The sequence below is a fragment of the Crocodylus siamensis genome, chromosome 8, assembly GCF_052110815.1.
Source record: "Crocodylus siamensis isolate JL-2025a chromosome 8, ASM5211081v1, whole genome shotgun sequence".
Taxonomy (NCBI): Eukaryota; Metazoa; Chordata; order Crocodylia; family Crocodylidae; genus Crocodylus; species Crocodylus siamensis.
Window position 1 is genome coordinate 69,570,683 of NC_143402.1, and position 18,535 is coordinate 69,589,217.

At 45.6% G+C, this 18,535-nt stretch overlaps 2 protein-coding genes across 7 annotated transcripts in view; one reads left to right on the top strand and one right to left on the bottom strand.

The window, feature by feature from the left end:
* SPAG9 (sperm associated antigen 9) overlaps window positions 1–5,029 on the bottom strand; it is a 104,815-nt gene extending 99,786 nt beyond the window's left edge. For 4 of the 6 annotated variants that reach the window (XM_090059413.1, XM_090059409.1, XM_090059410.1 and 1 more), the window contains exon 1: window positions 4,587–5,029. In XM_090059413.1, the coding sequence (XP_089915539.1) occupies window positions 4,587–4,892 (306 nt within the window). In that variant the 5' untranslated portion in view covers window positions 4,893–5,029. The remainder of the gene's footprint in view (window positions 1–4,586) is intronic. The other 2 variants (XM_090059412.1, XM_090059411.1) reach the window with 1 other exon arrangement.
* Window positions 5,030–15,220: 10,191 nt separating this feature from the next.
* Window positions 15,221–17,761, top strand: LOC149859005 (nucleoside diphosphate kinase A-like). Its single transcript, XM_090059655.1, has 4 exons — window positions 15,221–15,349; window positions 15,778–15,879; window positions 16,061–16,173; window positions 17,484–17,761. The coding sequence occupies exons 1-4, from the start codon at window positions 15,221–15,223 to the stop codon at window positions 17,599–17,601; spliced, it is 462 nt and encodes a 153-aa protein (XP_089915781.1). The 3' UTR covers window positions 17,602–17,761.
* The last annotated feature ends 774 nt before the right edge of the window (window positions 17,762–18,535 follow it).

Genomic DNA, 18,535 nt, shown 5'->3' on the forward strand with positions numbered 1-18,535 from the left:
GAGGCTGAATCTCCACCCTCCCCAACCCCCCCAGCTCCTGGTCCTTTAAAAAAAAAAAAAAGGCCTGAACTCACTGGGTGCTACAATGGCCTTCTAGGGGCTCATTGCAGAGCCCCCTCCCATGCAGCATGGGGCAATGGGGATTGCCCCCGCACCTGGCAGGAGCCCATGAGTGTGGGGGGATTTTTTTTTTTTTTTTTTTTAAAGAGCCAGGGCTGGGCAAGACAGCTGTTGACGGGGCTGGGAGAGCAGGCGGAGAATGGGGCCTGTTTTATTCAGAGCTTCGGCGGTGACCTAATCTCCGAATCAGATTCAGACAAACTCATTTAGGACAGTGATTCGAATCACTGAATCAAATCACTGTCCCCCGAATCGGCTGAATCCAAATCTGAAGTGAATACTGGCCGCTTCGCCCAGGCTTAATAAGAGGCCATTGTTTGGCTATCTACCCTTATGCTTCCCCTGATGGAATCAGTACAGAAAAGGATGGAAGAGACTCCCAGGGTTAGAAGGGCATTTACTGTTCAGAATAATTTATTAGTATGGACTGTATGGAAGAGTACATAACTTCAAATATAGTTATGACCACATCACCACACATAGAGAAGCATATTAATGATTCAGTGGATAGATGCTAAACACCTATATCACACCCCCCATAAGTTAGAGGTTACACAAAATATTAAGGCTACAATACTAGCAGTCATAATTTACAGCCTTGTACAACAGTCACCTTAGTCCACCCTAAAGATTTTTCCAGCTGAGGAAAAGATCCTGTCATTTAAAAATCACAATAACTTGAATTTATAAAGTAAGAAAAAAAGCTACTTCACACAATAAGATGAAGAGGTGTTTGCTTCCAACACGAATTCTAAAATCTATTTAAAAACTAGAAAGATGATGCATGTATGGTAGTGGCAAATTTGGGTAACCTAATATGGAGCAGAAAAAGGTTATTCTTCTAAAAATAGTTAGACATTGCCTCCCTTTTTTATTTTCCATGTCCAATTAATCTACACATCAAACCCATTTAGTACAAAGCCAGAAGCTGTCTAATTCCCTTTCCTCACTTGCAAAAATGGTAGGCATGGATTAAGTGTTAAGTTTCAAGAGCTGCTTAGTTTCATACGCAAATTAACAAGTCTGTAAAGCCCAAATACAGGATAAACCACTGAGCTTGACGGTAAAATTGCTTGCTGTTGCCGTATATTGTTTTAGAAGCCCAGAAGTACCATTGAGTCAGATCATGGCTCCCACAGGAGCGCACAGGGCTACATTTGGGCTTGGGTAGTTAGCAGAAGATTGTTATGGGAATTTGAACAACAACAACTGGAAGTGTATTAATAAATAAAATATGCTAGCCTGCCAACAGCTTCCTTTTTCTGGTTCTAGTACAAGGAACCTCAGAAATGGGCTTTTAACAGCCAGTTTTCCCAAAAGTCACCTTGTAAAAATAAATTACTTAAGACACTGGCAACACATCCAGCTCTCCCCCATCCTCAGTTTTCAGATCACATGACAAAAGTGAACATTCATGACTGTTTATCAACTTATGCAGATGACTTCTTCCCGATTTGGAAAACTGCTCATGTGCATCACTCACTGAAAGAATGATGAGCAGCTACAGAGCATTAAACAACAGTTAACAGAATTTTACTTCTCATTTTTGAAGACTGACACTGAAGTAACCCTACAATCATAACTTCCACAACACTGCAAACTACCACTAAGAAAAAGAAAAATGGAGCATGCAGGTTTAAGAACAGTTAAGCGAAGAATGTTCCAAAATATGAAACATGAATATTAATCATGAGGCTACTGCAAAAATCACTATTCCTAAATCCCCATTATAAGAGAGAAGAACCATTTAGAGTAGACCAACTAACACAGTAGTACTTTATTAGGACCCCTTTACTACCACGGAGGGGAAAAAACTATTTACTGGTTGTTTACTCAAAAAGGTCAAAAATACCATTTTAGCCACCATTTTACATTAAACATTGTGCCTGTTGTAACAAACTAATACTGCAAACCTGAAAGTCATGTCCCCCCCCGAAGTCCTCGCCAGTGCAAAACTGTTATGACATCTCATATTCCACCCAAATTTTCAAAAGGTAAGCGCAATGAATCAATCTAAAAACCACACTTAGATTTTATCACCATTACGTTTTCATGCATGTATCTGAAAACTGGACAACTGTAAATAACTTGAATACAGTGACTGTACAAGGCATACTGACTGAAGGAACAACTGTGCTCACATGCAGAAGCTAGGTCGTTGAGGACATGGACACTAGGTACTTTTTCTTTTTTAAAGAAAAGTGTGAAAAGAGTCCTACACCAGTATACCTTCCTGAAATCTGATACAAAATTACCCGATGAAAAACCCAGAGGCAAAACTACGCTGATGTAAGTGTCATGTGTCTGCAGCTTATCTCAGGGTGTCAGGTCTGCCCAGAGCAAACAAACCACTATCTGCTCCACCACAATCTAGTTGCAGGGCACTGTAATGACTGTGTACTGCATGGAAATAACCACATAGGCCAGACTGCTCTGCAGCCCAGTACCTTTAACAGTGTACTCCACCTCTGTGCATACTGGGTCAGTGTAAAGTTCATTTTACCGCTTAGCACAATGTCAAGCTCATGTTTTTCTTACATTATCTGCATATCATCCAAGCACTTACACTACTGAAGTGTAAAGAATCTTTCAGACACAACTACCTACTTGGTGATGTAATTATACTCTGTTTAACTGCATAATTCGCACCAGACACAATGATGGAGAAGCAACTATCAAGGGGCTGATATCAGAAGACTTGAAAATGACAGTATTTAGTCAGGTTCAGGGGTGTTGATACAGCAGCAAGGACAGAACTGAGCATTTAAGGAGCTCTGTTGACAGGCTATAACTTTAAGCGGGGTATGCGGTATGTCTACGTATCAAACAGCTGTAAATTACATTGGTGGAAAGATGTTATGTCCATTCCCTAAGCTAGTTATAGTTTCTAAGACTCCTAACAAGGACTGTTGAAGCAACTAAGCAGCAAATCTAGTCCAGTTAATAAATTGGTAGAAATAGATCATGATGCAATTACATTACAACACAGGTGCAGAAATACCTACAGATCTGCAACTTCTCAAGAGTCTAAGAGCACAGATGCAACTAATAGCATCATATTTTGTAAGGGTGTGCGAAGCGGGCCATATTCAATTTGGATTTGACCCAGATCAGGGACAGTGATTCAATTTCTTGATTCAGATCACTGCCCCCGATTCAATTCAGCTGAACCCAAAGATTCGATGCTGATTTGGAGTCAGCGATTCGGCCATAGACACAGCTTTAAATGTTTTTTCTACATACCTTGAGGTACCAGGCATGGCTCATAAGCGTTGCAATGCTGGGGCAGATGGAGCGTCCCCTACAGGAGCATGGGGGGGGCACCCCTGCATGCTCAGCAGTGAACCCAGAAGTGGACTGGAACTACTTCCAGTCCACTTCTGGGTCTGTCACCGAGTGCACAGGAACCCCTCCAGCTTGGAAATCAGGTTTGGGGGGACCCCGGATGTCCCCCCAGACCCAGGAGGCACCAGTTAGCGAGCCGAGGGAGGGACCGGGGGGCCCCCCTGCACGCTCCCCCACAGGCTCAGAAGTCCTTCTGGGTCACTGCCGCGTTTGCTGCCAAGAGCACTGGGGGTCTCCGTGCTCTTACGAGACACTCCATGCGCCCCAGCATTGCAGCATATGTAGAAAAAAAACATTTAAAGCTGTGTCTATGGCCGAATCGTCGAATCTTTCCAAATCTCTCTGAATTGATTACAGGGTCCTCTGATTCAATTTGGATTCGGAGATTCGGCCGCTGAATCCCCACTGAGACTACTAGTCTTCTTATGGGTTTGGACACACAAACTAGACTAAAATGTTCAGGGAAAAAGATGGGCGTAGTCACAGTGTCCTGGGAGAGAGAAGATGAAAGCCCCAAATGATAGTGTAATGATGATGTTCTGATGCAAGGGCAGCTTTCCTGTTTTCCTCCCTCCAAGACTACGTGAATTTGAATGAACGACCTTGTAACACCCACACAGGTGGCTTAGTGTCATCAGCCAAGTACCAGCCTCCAGCAACCTGCATTACCTGTTGCTCGGCTGAAGCGTCCCATTCCCTGGCCCTCGAGCCTTTCCACGGGGACAAGCCCTTGCTCCCTCTGTCTAGCCCACAACGCAGCGCCACGTCCCAGGCGGGCCACCCAAGTAACAGCTCCGAATCCCCCCAAGCTCAACTGCCATGCATTTGCTGAAGGGGGGAGTGCCCGGTCTGCCCCGCCAGCAACATCACTAGGTGAGAAGAAAGAAACCAGCTGTGGGGTGGAGGAGCCAGGGCGAGGAAAGGGGTGAGGGGAGCTGACCCCGCAAGTCACAGGAGGAGAAAGAGGGAAAGGACTGGGATGGGCCACGGGGCTTCTCTGCCAGGTGGCAGGGGGGGCCGGGCACCCGGAGGGCAGGCAGCCAGGGAGTGCTGGGGGGACTGCCTGGGGAGGCAATGAAGGGGAGACTATGAGGGCGGGGCGGGGCGCGCGGCTCACGCACCTCCTCGGCCTGCTTGCGCAGCGCCTTCTCGCGCTCGTACTGCGTGAGGAGCTGCTCGTTGTCGTCGCGCAGCAGCTCCAGCTCCACGCTGGTCTCCTGGCTGTGCGCGCACACCGAGTCCAGGTTCTCCAGCACGGCCACCACGAGCGGCATCAGCTCGGCCACCACCTCCTCGTCGTAGCGCCCGATGAGGCGCTCGAACTCGCGGTAGATGGAGCCCGCCAGCCCCGACACCCGCTCCGACATCATGGCGGGGCCCGGGCCGCCCGGCTCCTCCTGGTACACCACGCCGTCCGCCAGCTCCATGGCCGCGGCGCTGCCTCGCTCCGGCGGGACGGGACGGGACGGGACGGGCAGCAGCTCCTGCTCCCTCTGCGGCGGGGCCTCGCCTACCGGGCGGGCGGGGCCGGGCGCGAGGCGGCGGCGCACGGCACTGACCTCACCGGGGCGGGGCGCGGGGCAGTGGCGTCACGGGCGGAGGGCGCGGGCCGTGGCGTCACAGGGGGAGGGGCTTAGCCGGGGAAGAGGCGGGGCCGATCCTGGGAATGTCGCGGGGCGGGAAGGTGACGTCGTGGAATCCTGAGACACCCCGGGCGATTGTGACGCAACCGCGGGCCCCGCCCCCCGCCCGGAGTATTCATGGGAGGCGCAGACACTTGCTTGAGCTGGACAGAGTCACCGGCCAGATCTGGGACTAGATTTAAGGGCTCGCGGCGCCCAGAGCAGTGCTGCGCCCATGGGACTTGGCCAGCCTCTGAGCACAAAAAGGCCGGCTTCTTCCTGGGGTGTAACTAAGGGATGGGAATGGCCCAGTCCCGAGCATATAGGGACAACATTGCATAGAAGCAGGACGCTGGCTGCTGTGATGGCAGGTTAAGGGGTTAGGTCTGTGCCATCAGGGTTGACGGCCCTCTTACGTAGAGATTAGAATGGATGATGGTTTGTACGGGAGGGTTTGGAGAGATGACCTCAGGAAGTCCCTTCCAGTCCTACGTCTCTGTGATGCAAGAGTGGGTGACTGCGCCTGAAAGCTTGCTGAGAACTTTTTTCCAACTACTCAGTTGGTCTAATGAAAGATCTCACAGCTACTCAAAGGACCTTGCCTGCCAGAGTGGGATTAGGGAAGAACATGTTTTAAAAAGGCAAAAATGAATGGAGCAGTGAAATCCTACCACCGGCAATTGTGTGATTTTCCACTGGAGAGCAGCAGAAGCTCACGTTATGCTTTCCTTTGGACTGGTCCAGAGGCAGTTACTGAACTTAAAATGTGTCTGCATGGTTCGTTTAAGTCCACCGAGCTGGTGGGACTGCGGAGAGGGAAACTACAGGAGGTGCAAGGTTGAAAAGGATTTGGCCAAGTGTTTTAAAGATGTAGAAGAGTTATGTTCCTTAAGCCAGTACCACATACAAGTATGGCCAGCCAAAAAAAGAGAGCCTGAGAGTTAATTACAAAGTACAGGGGCATGCAGCTGACCTGTTTACTACTCCAAACTGCAGAAAAAAAGATGACATTTTCAGTTGTAATCCCATTTTAGGCCTAATTTGGCATGTTTTTCATACGGGAAACTTTCATTTAAACGATTGGATCACACCCTTGACTATGTATCAGAAATGGTCTTTCTTTAGTCTTTGTCCCTGGAGAGAGCACTTGCAACTGTCTTATGTTTCCCCGCCTTTGCTGTTTCCTTGGCAAGGGACTGTTGGGAGGAGCTGACTTCCAGGATTTCTCTCATCCTTCAAGTGACTGTTTTACTCATCGCACAGCTGTTCGAACCGGTGGTGACACCCACTTCTCATGGATCTTCTACGTGACTTCACTAAACCTTGCCGGGATGTTACTGACAGCAAACTGGCTCCATTACGCCATCATCCAGACAGTCTTGAAGAGGCGCCTTCCTGACTGAGGTGGGGTTTTCACGCCATCTTTGCAACCTTATACAGAAGAAGCATTTCCTTTTTCACAAGGGAATTGTAAGCAAACTGAGATGGCTCTAAGGTGAGAAGGTTGATAAGTTTGAGTTTATCTAAGTAAGATTTTACTGGCAGTTATTTTCACCAGATAATGCAAATGCACAAGTTCCAGACACATTCGTACTGCCAGACAGCAAAAGTGGGTCACGGTGCTTTGCTGAAAGCCATCAAAGGAGGGGGCTCTCTAAGGACCATCTGTTCGACATCAGCTGTGTTAGTAGACACAGAACAGAGTGGCTTTCTTTCATATTGCTGTGGTAGTCCACTAGGACTCTAATCCAGCCAGGGATTCCCGAGGAACCTACAAGCTAGGGGGAAGGCTTTAATAGACTATGGTTTGCTGACTGTATTATTTCCAGTCCAATGATGTTTCCGTACATGGATCAGCACATTTAGAAAAACTGTAATCTGAAAGCATGTGTTGCAAGGGGACTTGTGTAGGTGCTCATCGTACCCTGTCTACTGGCCTGTCATTCTGCTCCTATTTTGTCATATGCACCTTTGAATTGGTTGTGGCCAGGAAGCTGATCATTAGAAACAGAAAAGATGTTTCCAGCCACAGCTATGGGGTGCATAGCCTTGTTGCTTGCTAAGACATTAAGGAATTTTTATAAATGATCACCCTAGGCCATGTCTACAGGTGCATTTACACTGACTTAAATTTACTACGCAGTAAGCTACTAGGGGCACATCTAGTAACTATGTGTGGACTGACTTGGGACTAAAATCAGTCCCAAGTCAGTCCACACACACAGCGTTACTGCGCAGTAAGGCATCTACAAATTACTGGGACATACGCCGAGTTTACGTTCAAGTCAGCATAAGTCACCATATTTACTGTGCAGTACAGGCGTACACATGTGGACACATACCTATACTGCACAGTAAATGCGCATGTGTAGATGTGCCCCTAGTTAAGTAATTAAGGAGTAGGAGGCACCCTGTCTGTTACTCTGAGATGCTAGGTGGTGTCCAATAAAGGAAAAAGTACAATTCATGCCCGTAGGAATTAATACCTGATTCTGAATTAATCAGGAATTAATACCTGATAAAATGACAGTTTGCCAGGTAGTAATACAAAATCTTCTCTATCCCTAGAAATGACAGTTTGTTTGAAAAGTCAATAGATTTGAAAAAAATACTGCAGAAGGAAATTAGGCCTCAAATGAGCTTGGGATGAAATTTTAACTGGGACATTACCCAGAGGAGATTATTTGAGCTCAAATCAAATACACCCTAGATGAGAGGGTGTGGTTATGATAGCCAAATCATCATCATGCAAAGCTGGTGCAGCTATACATCACAGCTCTCACAGTCTAATTATAAAGAGAAATATAAACCAAGCTATGAAGCTTGGAACCAGACAGCAATTTTACCCTTGCCTAGGGTTACAGATATATAAGGTTTTAGCTCATACCATTATAGAGTTGGGACCAGAGCCATGAATTTAGGGTCGAGATCTGCAATTTCCTAAGTATTTTTCAGGTTTCCACATTCATGGCTTTGGGCTAGATCTGTCTTGAAAAATCTCAGGTGGTTTACAAACACGCTGGACTCAATCAACAGTTCACTGTTGTATAGCAGAGACATCTTCACACTTCAGCTGTACGTTCTGTACCTTTATTGAGCATCCCACAAATCCTTCTTTTATCCTCTCATTTCCCATTAAGAGCTTGCTGGAATATTATAACTGGTTAAAGGTTTGTAAGGGCTTTCCTATTTGAAAAGACATTGATTCTGTTAAGAGGCAGACTGAAAATAAAAGTAACATTGTGATGATGAGGTATCTGTGGAGGACAGTTTTTTTTCATATGAATGTTGAGTGTTTACCAATTTAATAAAAAATAAAGATTGTTTCCATCTCTATTCTGCCTTTTCTGTGATGTGCACAGGAATCCTAACCCATCGCTAAAGATGAGATTCAGTTAAAAACAACTCAGAAGCTAAAAATCAAGACTTGAATCAACATTTGTTACTGAGCTGTGTGGAACAATGACTTTTTTGGACTTACATGGGGGAGATAAGCCCCTGACCAAAGACCTGATGCTGCAAACCAAATGTGTGTAATGCCTCAGAACTACAGAAAAATGGTATGCAGATAGTTTTAAAACATACCCAGAGAACTTAATGGTGTAGAGATGATGATTAATTGGTTTGATTTTGATTGACTGATCAATTGATTATAAGCACAACAACAATATGCTAGGTATTTTCCATACACTTTTTGAGGGAAGGTCGCTGCTCCAAGAAGATCAGAGACCAAAATGTGCCGTTTAAATGTCTCTCCTGCTGGTGCTGATGTCTCTGAATCTCATTTGTATTGATCAATAAGTAACTAGTGACAGGCACTGACAGCAAATCATGTAAGATGTGGACTAACTTACTGCAGAGTAAATTACTACAGAGTAAATTTACAGGTACAGGAGTCACTCCACTTAGTTACCCTCCAAAAATATGTAACTGTATAAAGTGTAAGTGTTTTCTCAGTCATTTCCCCCGGTGCAGCTGTTTGTTTAATGCAAACTGACTCCATTCCCCACCTCGTGGGCAGGTGCTCTAATGGCACCTACTACTGGCCACTCCCTTCGGAGAAACAAACCTGGGTCTGTTCCTTACTACACAAGAAAATCCAGCATCAGTTACTCCATAGTAATTGTGTCACGAGTCCACATTCTGCTTTTTGGATCATTCTTGAAAGCAGTAAATGCTTTCATACCCTTCAGAGTATCACTTGTCTGCAGGTAGAAGCTATTTTAGTCTATGGGATATAGCACCCCCGGGAGCCATCTATAATTTAACTGACCGGCCTTTTTTAATAAAATGACTTGTCATATTTAAGCTGCCCTCCTAAAGCAGAAATTCTCCACTGGTGCATGTCTGATTTTACAAACTCGCCGGGTTATGGTGCTGGATGCACTTATTCCTTAGTTGTGACTATCAAAACAGGTACTTAAAAGTTGGGATTTTGTATACAGGAGAGGAAAAAAAATAAATTCCCTGGCAGAGAATTATTGAAGTGTTGGGAACAAAGAACAGAAACCTCAGAGAGGGAGTTTCCCTGACGTTTCCACTGCAAATGAATTAGTACCGTGGAAAAATTAGAGGATATAGACATACAAGAAAAATCTTATGAGACATAGATTTCACAGACATTAGGGCTGTAGATTGTCAGGGCTGGCTGACTTGAAGGTGTCCAGCCTCTCAAGGTGTTCCTTCACAAGGTCAGCATTGACGGAGGGCAGGGGATCTCCCTCACCTGAACCTCCCTGTCCCTTAGTGGGCATGGGTGTCCCATGGGATTGATGAAAGACTGACGCAAAGTACCCATTTAATAGGTTGGCTTTTTCCTGGGCCTCAGTTGTCTGTTGCCCCATATGGTTCAGCAGGGGTCCAATGTTGCCCTTGCTTTTCCTCTGGCTCCCCACATATTTGAAAAAGGACTTTTTATTGTCCTTGATGCTTGAATCTAGTTGAAGTTCAGTTGCAGCCTTGGCTTTCCTGGTTTGCTCCCTGCAGGACTGGACCAGTGCAGAATAATCCTCCTTGCAGGTGGATCCCATCCTCCATCCTTTGCAGGCCTTTCTTTTTAGCTTCAGGAGGTCTGCTAGATCCCTGGAGTGCCAGGGTGCCTGCTGTGTCCTCTTGCTGCCTTTCCTCCGAGATGGAAAGGACTTAGCTTGTGCGTTGAGGATTGCTCCCTTGAGGAGCAACCACTCTTCCTGAGCTCCCCTCTCCCTGGGGTCATGGTCCCTTAGGGCCTCACCAACACGCCTCCTGAGCTTGTCAAAGTTGGCTTTCCTGAAATCAAGGACTTCCATGTTGCTGACTGACTTGCCAGCTTTTCGGCAGATGGTGAAGGTGATCAGCTCGTGGTCGCTGTCACCCAGCTTCCCACTGATCACTAGGTCGCCGATTAGGTCATCCCCTGTAGCCAGTACCAGGTTGAGCAACGCTTTGCCTCTTGTTGGCCCATAGACTTCTTGAGTCAGGTAGAGGTCATCCACGCACAAGAGGAAGCTTTGCGACCGCTCGGATTTTGCTGAGTGATCCTCCCAGGAGATGTCCGGGTAATTGAAGTCACCCATGACAACCATAGTCCTGGAGCATGCGGCCTCAGCCAGGTCCTGGACGAACTCCTGGTCAAGCTCAGGACTTTGGGTGGGAGGTCTGTAGTAGACTCCCACCGTTGTGATCCCTGTGCCGTGTTCCCCACGGATTTTAACCCAGAGGGTCTCCACTCGTCCACCCTGGGCACCAACATCAGCTTGCAGGGACAGGTAGCTTTCCTTAACATAGAGAGCTACAATCCCACCCCTTTTATCTACACGATCCCTCCTGTACAGGGTATAGCCATCTATACCCAAGGTCCAGTCGTGGGTGGGGTCCTTTACATTAGTAAAGGGAGAGTAGAAAGTAAGTAAGAGAAGTAATCAGAAAAAGCTAAAGGTCAAATGAAAGAAAGATCAAAGACGTCAACCAGAAGAATAAAAAGGAACCAGGAAATAACCCAGTTAGAGGGTTAGAAAAGTAAAGGTAGAAAGCCACAATATAAACGGTTCTAGGAAAGAGTCAGGGAAAAGATCAGGACGGAGACCAGAATGCAAACATTATGCAATTGGGAAGAGAGATTATAAAATGGAGCACAGAGAGGACAAACTGAAGCAAGAGCTAAATATACAAGTCACAAGTAAACACGATGGTATAAAATTGTATGCCTTACTGTTTCATTTTGGCAATGCTGAGATCCGAGACGCTGTACACTAAACAATTCTTTATTATAGACAGTAGAGCAACCCAAGTGCCTTGCTGTTGAGAGTCAGTCTAATTCCACAGGGCTCTGTTTTTCAACCTCATTTTCTTCCCACAGGGGAACTGCTGCTGAATGAACCATTCTTCTTCCCTTCAACAACCTCAGGAGAACTGTTGAACGAGTAAATCACAGTGCCGTAGCAAGAAGGAGGGAGTGAGCGGGGCAATCGCCCCAGGCGCTGCGCCCACGGGGCGCCGACAGGCGCTGCCCAGCCGGGGCGGGGTGCAGGATGGAGCTGCAAACGGCTCATTTGCGGGCAAGCACGGCGGGACCTGTGCCTCCTGGATCTGTGTGCGGGGTGAAGGCAGGCTGCCACTGCAGGCTTGCCCCAGGCACCAAACTTCCCTGCTATGGTACAGAGGCATCATAATTATTTCCTTCTGAGAGCTAGCAATGCTGACAGTAATACTGTGCAGATTATTATCATCTATATTGGTATAATCACAAAAATGCTTAACAAGGGGGTTAAAAAGAAATGTTATGGGAACAGAGGACTGGAGGGGTTGCAGGCAGCCTTTTCCCCAACACTCCTAAAAATCATTCCGTATCTTCACATTATCCTACAACTATAAGGCACAAATCCAGAAACCCCGAGGACACGCTGCAGCATGCCACAGATGAAAAGCAACGTATACAAGGGCACTGCCAATACCCTGCCACTGCGATGGCAGAGAAATAATTGGTAATATATGCTTGGAGAATCCTAGAAAGAGAACTATATCCCATGCTTCCGAAGTAGCTGCAACAAGGGATGCACGCAAAACGTTGAAAGTGTAGTCCCAGAGATCTCTGTTGAAAATGTGGTCCCAAATGTCACATCTGAAGTACAGAATGCCTTGGGGAGGAGAATATGCTTCCCGGTGTTACATTTCTGTGTCCTACTGCAGGAACTGACATGTCAGATATTTAACTGTCCATTGGGCTTCCATCATTTTGAATTCGTGACTTAGGGTTTACGAAGACCACCAGCAACAGTGGGGTCATGAACTTCTTTTGCATCTTAAACAAATTCATTGACTTAATAAGCTTATGCACTAATAAGGGAAGGCAGATACTCAAGTAAGGCAATTTTCAGAATATGTCAGTTGTCACCTATTGTTTTTTGGTGACAGTAGAACAGATAGTAGAGAAGCAGACATGTGCTTGTAAAAAAAAGTCATGCCGTTTGGCCTACTTATTGCAAATCTTGTTACACTTGGTGAGGAGATGGGTTGGTTAAAACGTCATCAGTAAGAGCTTGACAAAGAATCATAGCTATTTTTACAGGCATCTAACCCACATGTTCAGGGAGAAAAGCTTAACATGTGACCCAAGCATATGTAAAGACTCCAACTTCACAGGGCAAACAGAAGCAAAAATAATTTTAAAAATCACAATATGTATGATTTTGAGGGCCCAACTTGTAAGTTTTGTGCTCTCAAAGTCAGCAGTCCTGGGATACCTTAAAATGGGACTACCTTTGGACTGGTACAAATGGGCAATAAGGACTTGATGACAATGATCTTCTGAAGATACTTTTTCTATTTATTTGCTGTCTCTGGATACACTTCCTTTTTTTTAAAGATGGCTGGCCTAGTTACATATGCTAAATACGTTCTGCGCAAAGGGTACTGGAAGATCTCAGATCACTTCAGGAGCAGCAAACAACTGGCTCACCAGAGCCAGCCCGCCCCTGCCCCAGATTTAGATTGTCAGACAAGCAGTCTACTCCCAGCCCTGCTTTGCATTTGCTTTGCTTTCCTAGCATGTCTCTCTCCCCTCCCCTTCTTCATCTTTTGTATTCTGATTTCTCTCCCCTTATACTCTGCTTTCTGCAGCTGCTTGCACAGCATCTGAAGTAGTGAACTTGCTTCACAAAGGCTTGTGTTCTCTCTATATATATCTATATATATTTCTATATAGGTATATAGATATATCTATATAGCTATATAGATATCTCTTATTTAGTCCATAAAGGTGTATATCTACCCTTCAGACTAAACAGCTAACTATGCTTATATTACATACAGCCATGAGTGAAGCACAAGGGACAAATCCTAAATAACATCGGGCTAATTACACAACCATAGACTACTTAATCCCATGTAAGTGAACACATGAGGTTAATCCTTTGAGGGGCTCCACTAAGATTAAGAAGAAACGTGGCCCTTATGTAGAAAGGCTTAGTCTTTAGTAAAATGATTGTAGCGTCCCCAGGGGGGACGAGGGGAAGGGGGCAGGAGGAGCAAGAAGGGGTGGCAGAAGCGATTCTAGGACGAGTGCTGCTTCTCCCTTTCTTGAGCAATGCAGGACAGGGTGGGAGGGCAGGACATCGCGTATTTTGGCAGATCAAAACCTGGGGCAGGGCAGGGAGGGGTCTAGCGAGCTAGGTGTTTGCTGCTGCGGGAGTGACTTGAGACCCTCCAGCACGCCCTTGGCACAAAGCACATTGAGTGACCTGTGCCAGGGGAAGGCCTCCTCGCAGATACCCAGGGCCAGTCCCTGACCCTCAGTGCCTCAGTTTACCAGCCTGTCAAAGAGGAATCTTGTAACCGAACAGCCCATGCTTCGTGTCCCAACCACACCTCCGCAAGGCAGGGGCTGTGGTGGGGGTTGGCAGAAGGCTCCCCCCAGCACCTACGGCCCTCACAGGAAATGCTCCCCTAGGAAGCTGCCCAGCTTGGACTGAAACTAGCCTGGACTGCACAGGACCTCCCCATGGGTGGGTCGGATCAGGCCTGGCGTGACCTGGGGCACTGGGCGAGTGGCCAGGAGCAGGCTTAGCACTGGGTGGCAGCTGGGCAGCGATGTCATAACCACCAGCATCCCCGACCCTGCGGCTGCAGCCAGGCAGGTGGGAGCTTACTGAGGAACGTGGGGGTCTACGGGGGATTCGGGAAGGCTGGAAGGGGACGGGGCAGCTGCCGTGGGATCGGGATTCATAGGAGGGTTCATGTCTTTGCCGGCTTTTCACTGCAGGTTCCGATTTGCAACGGGATGATCAGGCCGATTCCCTTCCAGCTGCTCCTTCCTTAATAGCAAAGGAGCTTGCGAGTGACTGCGTGTGACGCTTTCTATTTCTAAACCGATCAGATAGGAAGGAACAAGGATAATGTTACGTTTGTATCATACAGGTCAGCGCTGTTGCGAACCAGGCTGACTCCTTGTAGGCAGTGCAGTGATCGGGGCTGTGTCTCTGACACGATCCCTGGGGGGATCTGTTGTAACGCTCATTCTTCCTTCCACACACGCCTGCCCGATGTGCATCCTTAGGTAGTGTCAGAGAGATGGTGTAGCACTAATGGTCCAGAAACGATGTGAGAGGTGAGGATTTAATAAGGTGCTACCTTATTATGGACCAACTCTGTAGTTGGGATAGAGTTAGACAAGCTTTCGACTGCAAGACATTCTTCCAAACTCTATCCCAACTACAGAGTTGGTCCAAGAAAAGATAGCACCTTATGAAATCTGTGCATCATCAGAACACCAGTTTGCTGTAGACAGTTAATTATAGATCAAAGAAATGCATGCAAAAATATTTCAGGGAGTTGTATCCTACACTGAAGGCAGCAATGTGGCAATATGTAGCTTGGAGTACACCTGTGCCACAATCTGTAGTCTTCTTTTATTTTAAATCTTCACGTTCTTAATACCTCCTAGCTGCCTTTTTCTCTGCCTATAGCTGTGCCTGGGTTAAACTGCCTTTTCTATTCAGTGCAGCATATGGTTGAATCATTTTGAATAGGTGAATTATTCTGAGCTAAAATTAAGCTGAATTAGGCTGTGCCAGATTGTAGCTGTGTAGACTTCTGTTGTGGCTGCATTTGTGTCCTGCTTGCAGAATACGGAGTCTTTTTTTCTCTGTTGTAGGACAATGGCCTCCATTTCAGAGCGCACTTTCATTGCTATCAAACCTGATGGAGTCCAGCGGGGACTGGTGGGAGAAATTATCAAGAGATTTGAACAGAAAGGATTCAAACTGGTGGCCCTGAAATTACTGCATGTAAATGTCCCTCGTATATTTGTCCTTTGTGTATATAGTGTATTCCAGGGACAAGTCTGTTGTCAAATGATCAAATTCTGATGTATCAGGTTATTTTTTTGAGAGTTTGTCATTCCCAGCTATATCTAAATGGATGAGACAGTCTGAGCAACCTAATTTTAGTCTGAAGGTACTATTCTTACAGATGCATCCTACATTTATTAACATCTATGGCAAAAATAGGTTTCTCCAAATAAATTAGACATGGTTAGAGCACTCTTGCTAAACTAAACTCTACACTGATATACCAAGTCTTTATTTTAAATTGATATCAGTCAAGTGACACTTTTACAATGCTGCATGCTTGAGGATTAAGAGGGCTCTGTTAATCTCTTGCAATTTAAATATGCTTTCACTAAGCTTGGCTTTTTTTTATGCATTTTGTTCAGGCATCAGAAGACCTTCTCAAAGAACACTACATTGACCTGAAAGATCGGCCGTTCTATGCTGGTTTGGTTGCGTATATGCACTCTGGACCTGTTGTAGCTATGGTGAGTTTATGAAAATGAAAACCGCAAAAGAGAAAATGACATGGTTGAGATGATCTGTTCTTATTCATAAAGTTGTTGGCATAGCGTATTAAATTTATAGCATATTAAATAACGCATTACTGACTGTTGTCATGTTAGTTACAATTTGGATTTCGTAAATCTCACTGGATTTTTCTTTAAGGTGTGGGAAGGTCTTAATGTCATTAAGACTGGCAGAATGATGCTGGGGGAAACAAATCCGGCAGATTCTAAGCCCGGCACTATCCGTGGTGACTTCTGCGTTCAAATTGGCAGGTATGTTTTGAAAATCTGGTCGTATCAACACTAAGCCAGCTTGTAAATCATATGCTTGCCTGTTTGAGAAGTTCTTGTGATAACGAGTGCTGCTGCAAAGGCTAGATTCTGTTGTAACTACTGGAAGAACGTAAGCCGCAAGAATGCAAGTACTGGAATTTGATCAGCCTTGTAGTAACCAGATCCCAAGTCCTTTCTATCACACCAGTTTTTAATTAGGCCTCATATTTTGGTAATAATCCAGCCCTACTTGTAACAAGTAATAAGCTCTCTGAATCACGATTTGCCTTTTCGTTCCTCATTATAAGCTGTCCTGCTAAACAGGAATAGACATTTTAATGCTATATATATTGTTAAAGTTCTGATGCATAAATGCATATGGTGAGGCTGAAAAGCTTTGAGAGGCAAGTGTAATTTCTAAATCCTCAAAGACCTCTAAGTGCATTCAAATCCCAGTTCTATAGAAAGAAATGTGGGAAGACCCATAGAACTGGACCTGAAAGATGAAAACAGATACGGCTTTTCTTCTTTCTTTTCCGCTATCAAAAGTGGAAAGAGAAGAAACTTGACAGAAACTAGACGTGAATATGCAATGTGATTTTCTGGTTACTAGGGCTGTGCGAAGCTTCGGGTGGTGATTCAATTCGGAGGAGATTTGGCCCGATTCGCTGGCCAAATCTCTGAATCCAAATCAAATCGGGGACCAAATGTAGAGGTCTGAATTGATTCAATGATCTCCAAATCTTCGGCTCTACCTGCCAATGGGGAACAGTTGTGATATTTGGCCCTGCACAGGCCCAACAGGGAACACCCTGGGGTCTTGGTACACTTGGCCTACTGGCCGACTGCAAAGGACTCAAGGAAAAAGGGCCAAGTAGCCCCAAAAGAGATAAAGGGTCCGGAGAGAAGCTCAGCATAAGGGGCAATGGTGCCCTGCCCACTGCTTCGACTGAACTCTTTTAAGTTAAGTTCTTCTTGTGTTAGCATTTTTCTTGGAGAGTGGCAGTCGTGGGGAGATCCCTGTGGCTCCTATGCCCTGTCAAGCTGTCACATGAGAAGTGACTTACAACAACGGCAAGGTGTGGCCTAGATCTACAGTAACACCCAAGTGGAAAGGGGTGGGGTGTAGAGGATGAGGAGCCCCACAGAAGACACAACAAGGAAGGCATTCCTGAGCCCATGTAGAAACCACTGAGAAACCCCGCCCAGAGGTACTGGGAACAGTAAAGTCGTGGTGGGAGAGTAGACTCAGGTATGGTCCACCCTAGGTGACAGGGCTCTATAATAACTCTTCCTTTTCCTTCTCTTAGGAACATCATCCATGGCAGTGATTCTGTAGAAAGCGCGGAGACAGAGATCAACCTGTGGTTCGCTCCTGAGGAACTGGTTGATTACACAAGCTGTGCTCATCAATGGATTCATGATTAAAAGTTAGCCTGTGACTTTTAAGGTCCCTTCACTCCAATAATTATAGATCCAGAAGCCATTTGTAATACCTTCAGTCATTTCAAAGTATTCCCATATAAACGGCTGGAAATTTCTCTCTCATCTACATTGTGAATATTAAGGGTAATCAATGTTAACTGCTGCTGCGCTGATTAAAAAGCTATTGACTTATTGATTGGGTTATACATGCAAAGCTTTTTGCTTGTGTTTGGATGAGCGAGGGGGGAAGATAGAATAGGGAAAAAGGCAACCATTCTCTGCCAGCGACATAAGGTACAATCCATACCAAAATACCCTGTATCCAAAGAGAATACATTGGAACATGGAAATGCTTACAGATCCAAAAAGGGCCTGGAAATTTTTTGTCATGCTTTATTAAAATTCCAGGACAGAATTGGTCTCATGTAAAATGATCTGTAATAGTCCTAAAACATGGGGAGTAAAGAATTAGATCCTTTCCCAGTTTTTTTGGGGTTTTTTTTTTTTTTGAACAGCGAGAGAAGCTTTCCCAGAGGCTTCTTTCTCTCCAAAAGAGTAATGCAGTTGCCAATTGCCTCAATGGCATCTTCACCAAGAATAAGTGGTTTCATTAAACCACTTTTCCTAACTTATAAGTGTTCACAGCATTTGAAGGTGGGCTTAGTCTGGCAGCTTTTTTAAAACATCATTTTCAGAGGGCTGTTCCATGGCCTCCAGTGCCCCTCATCTCTCTAGGGCATTGCCTTTTGATGCTGGTTGGGAAAACAGACCATCACTAGGCTGTACTTTTTTGTGTAAGCAATTGACAACTCATATTTTCTGTCCTTGGTTGCTTGAGCTGTGCAAAGCAAAGCCGGCTGTGCTTAGATAAGATTTTTCAGAGGTGACTTTGGCACTGAGGTGGCCATATCATTGAAAGTCAAGGTGCTTTTTAAAA

Bases quoted from the DNA above. Each gene is read 5' to 3' on its own strand.
- LOC149859005 (XM_090059655.1), top strand. From the start codon at position 15,221: ATGGCCTCCATTTCAGAGCGCACTTTCATTGCTATCAAACCTGATGGA. The intron at 15,350-15,777 runs GTAAATGTCCCT...CATTTTGTTCAG, and splicing joins TGGCCCTGAAATTACTGCAT to GCATCAGAAGACCTTCTCAA. The intron at 16,174-17,483 runs GTATGTTTTGAA...TCCTTCTCTTAG, and splicing joins TTCTGCGTTCAAATTGGCAG to GAACATCATCCATGGCAGTG.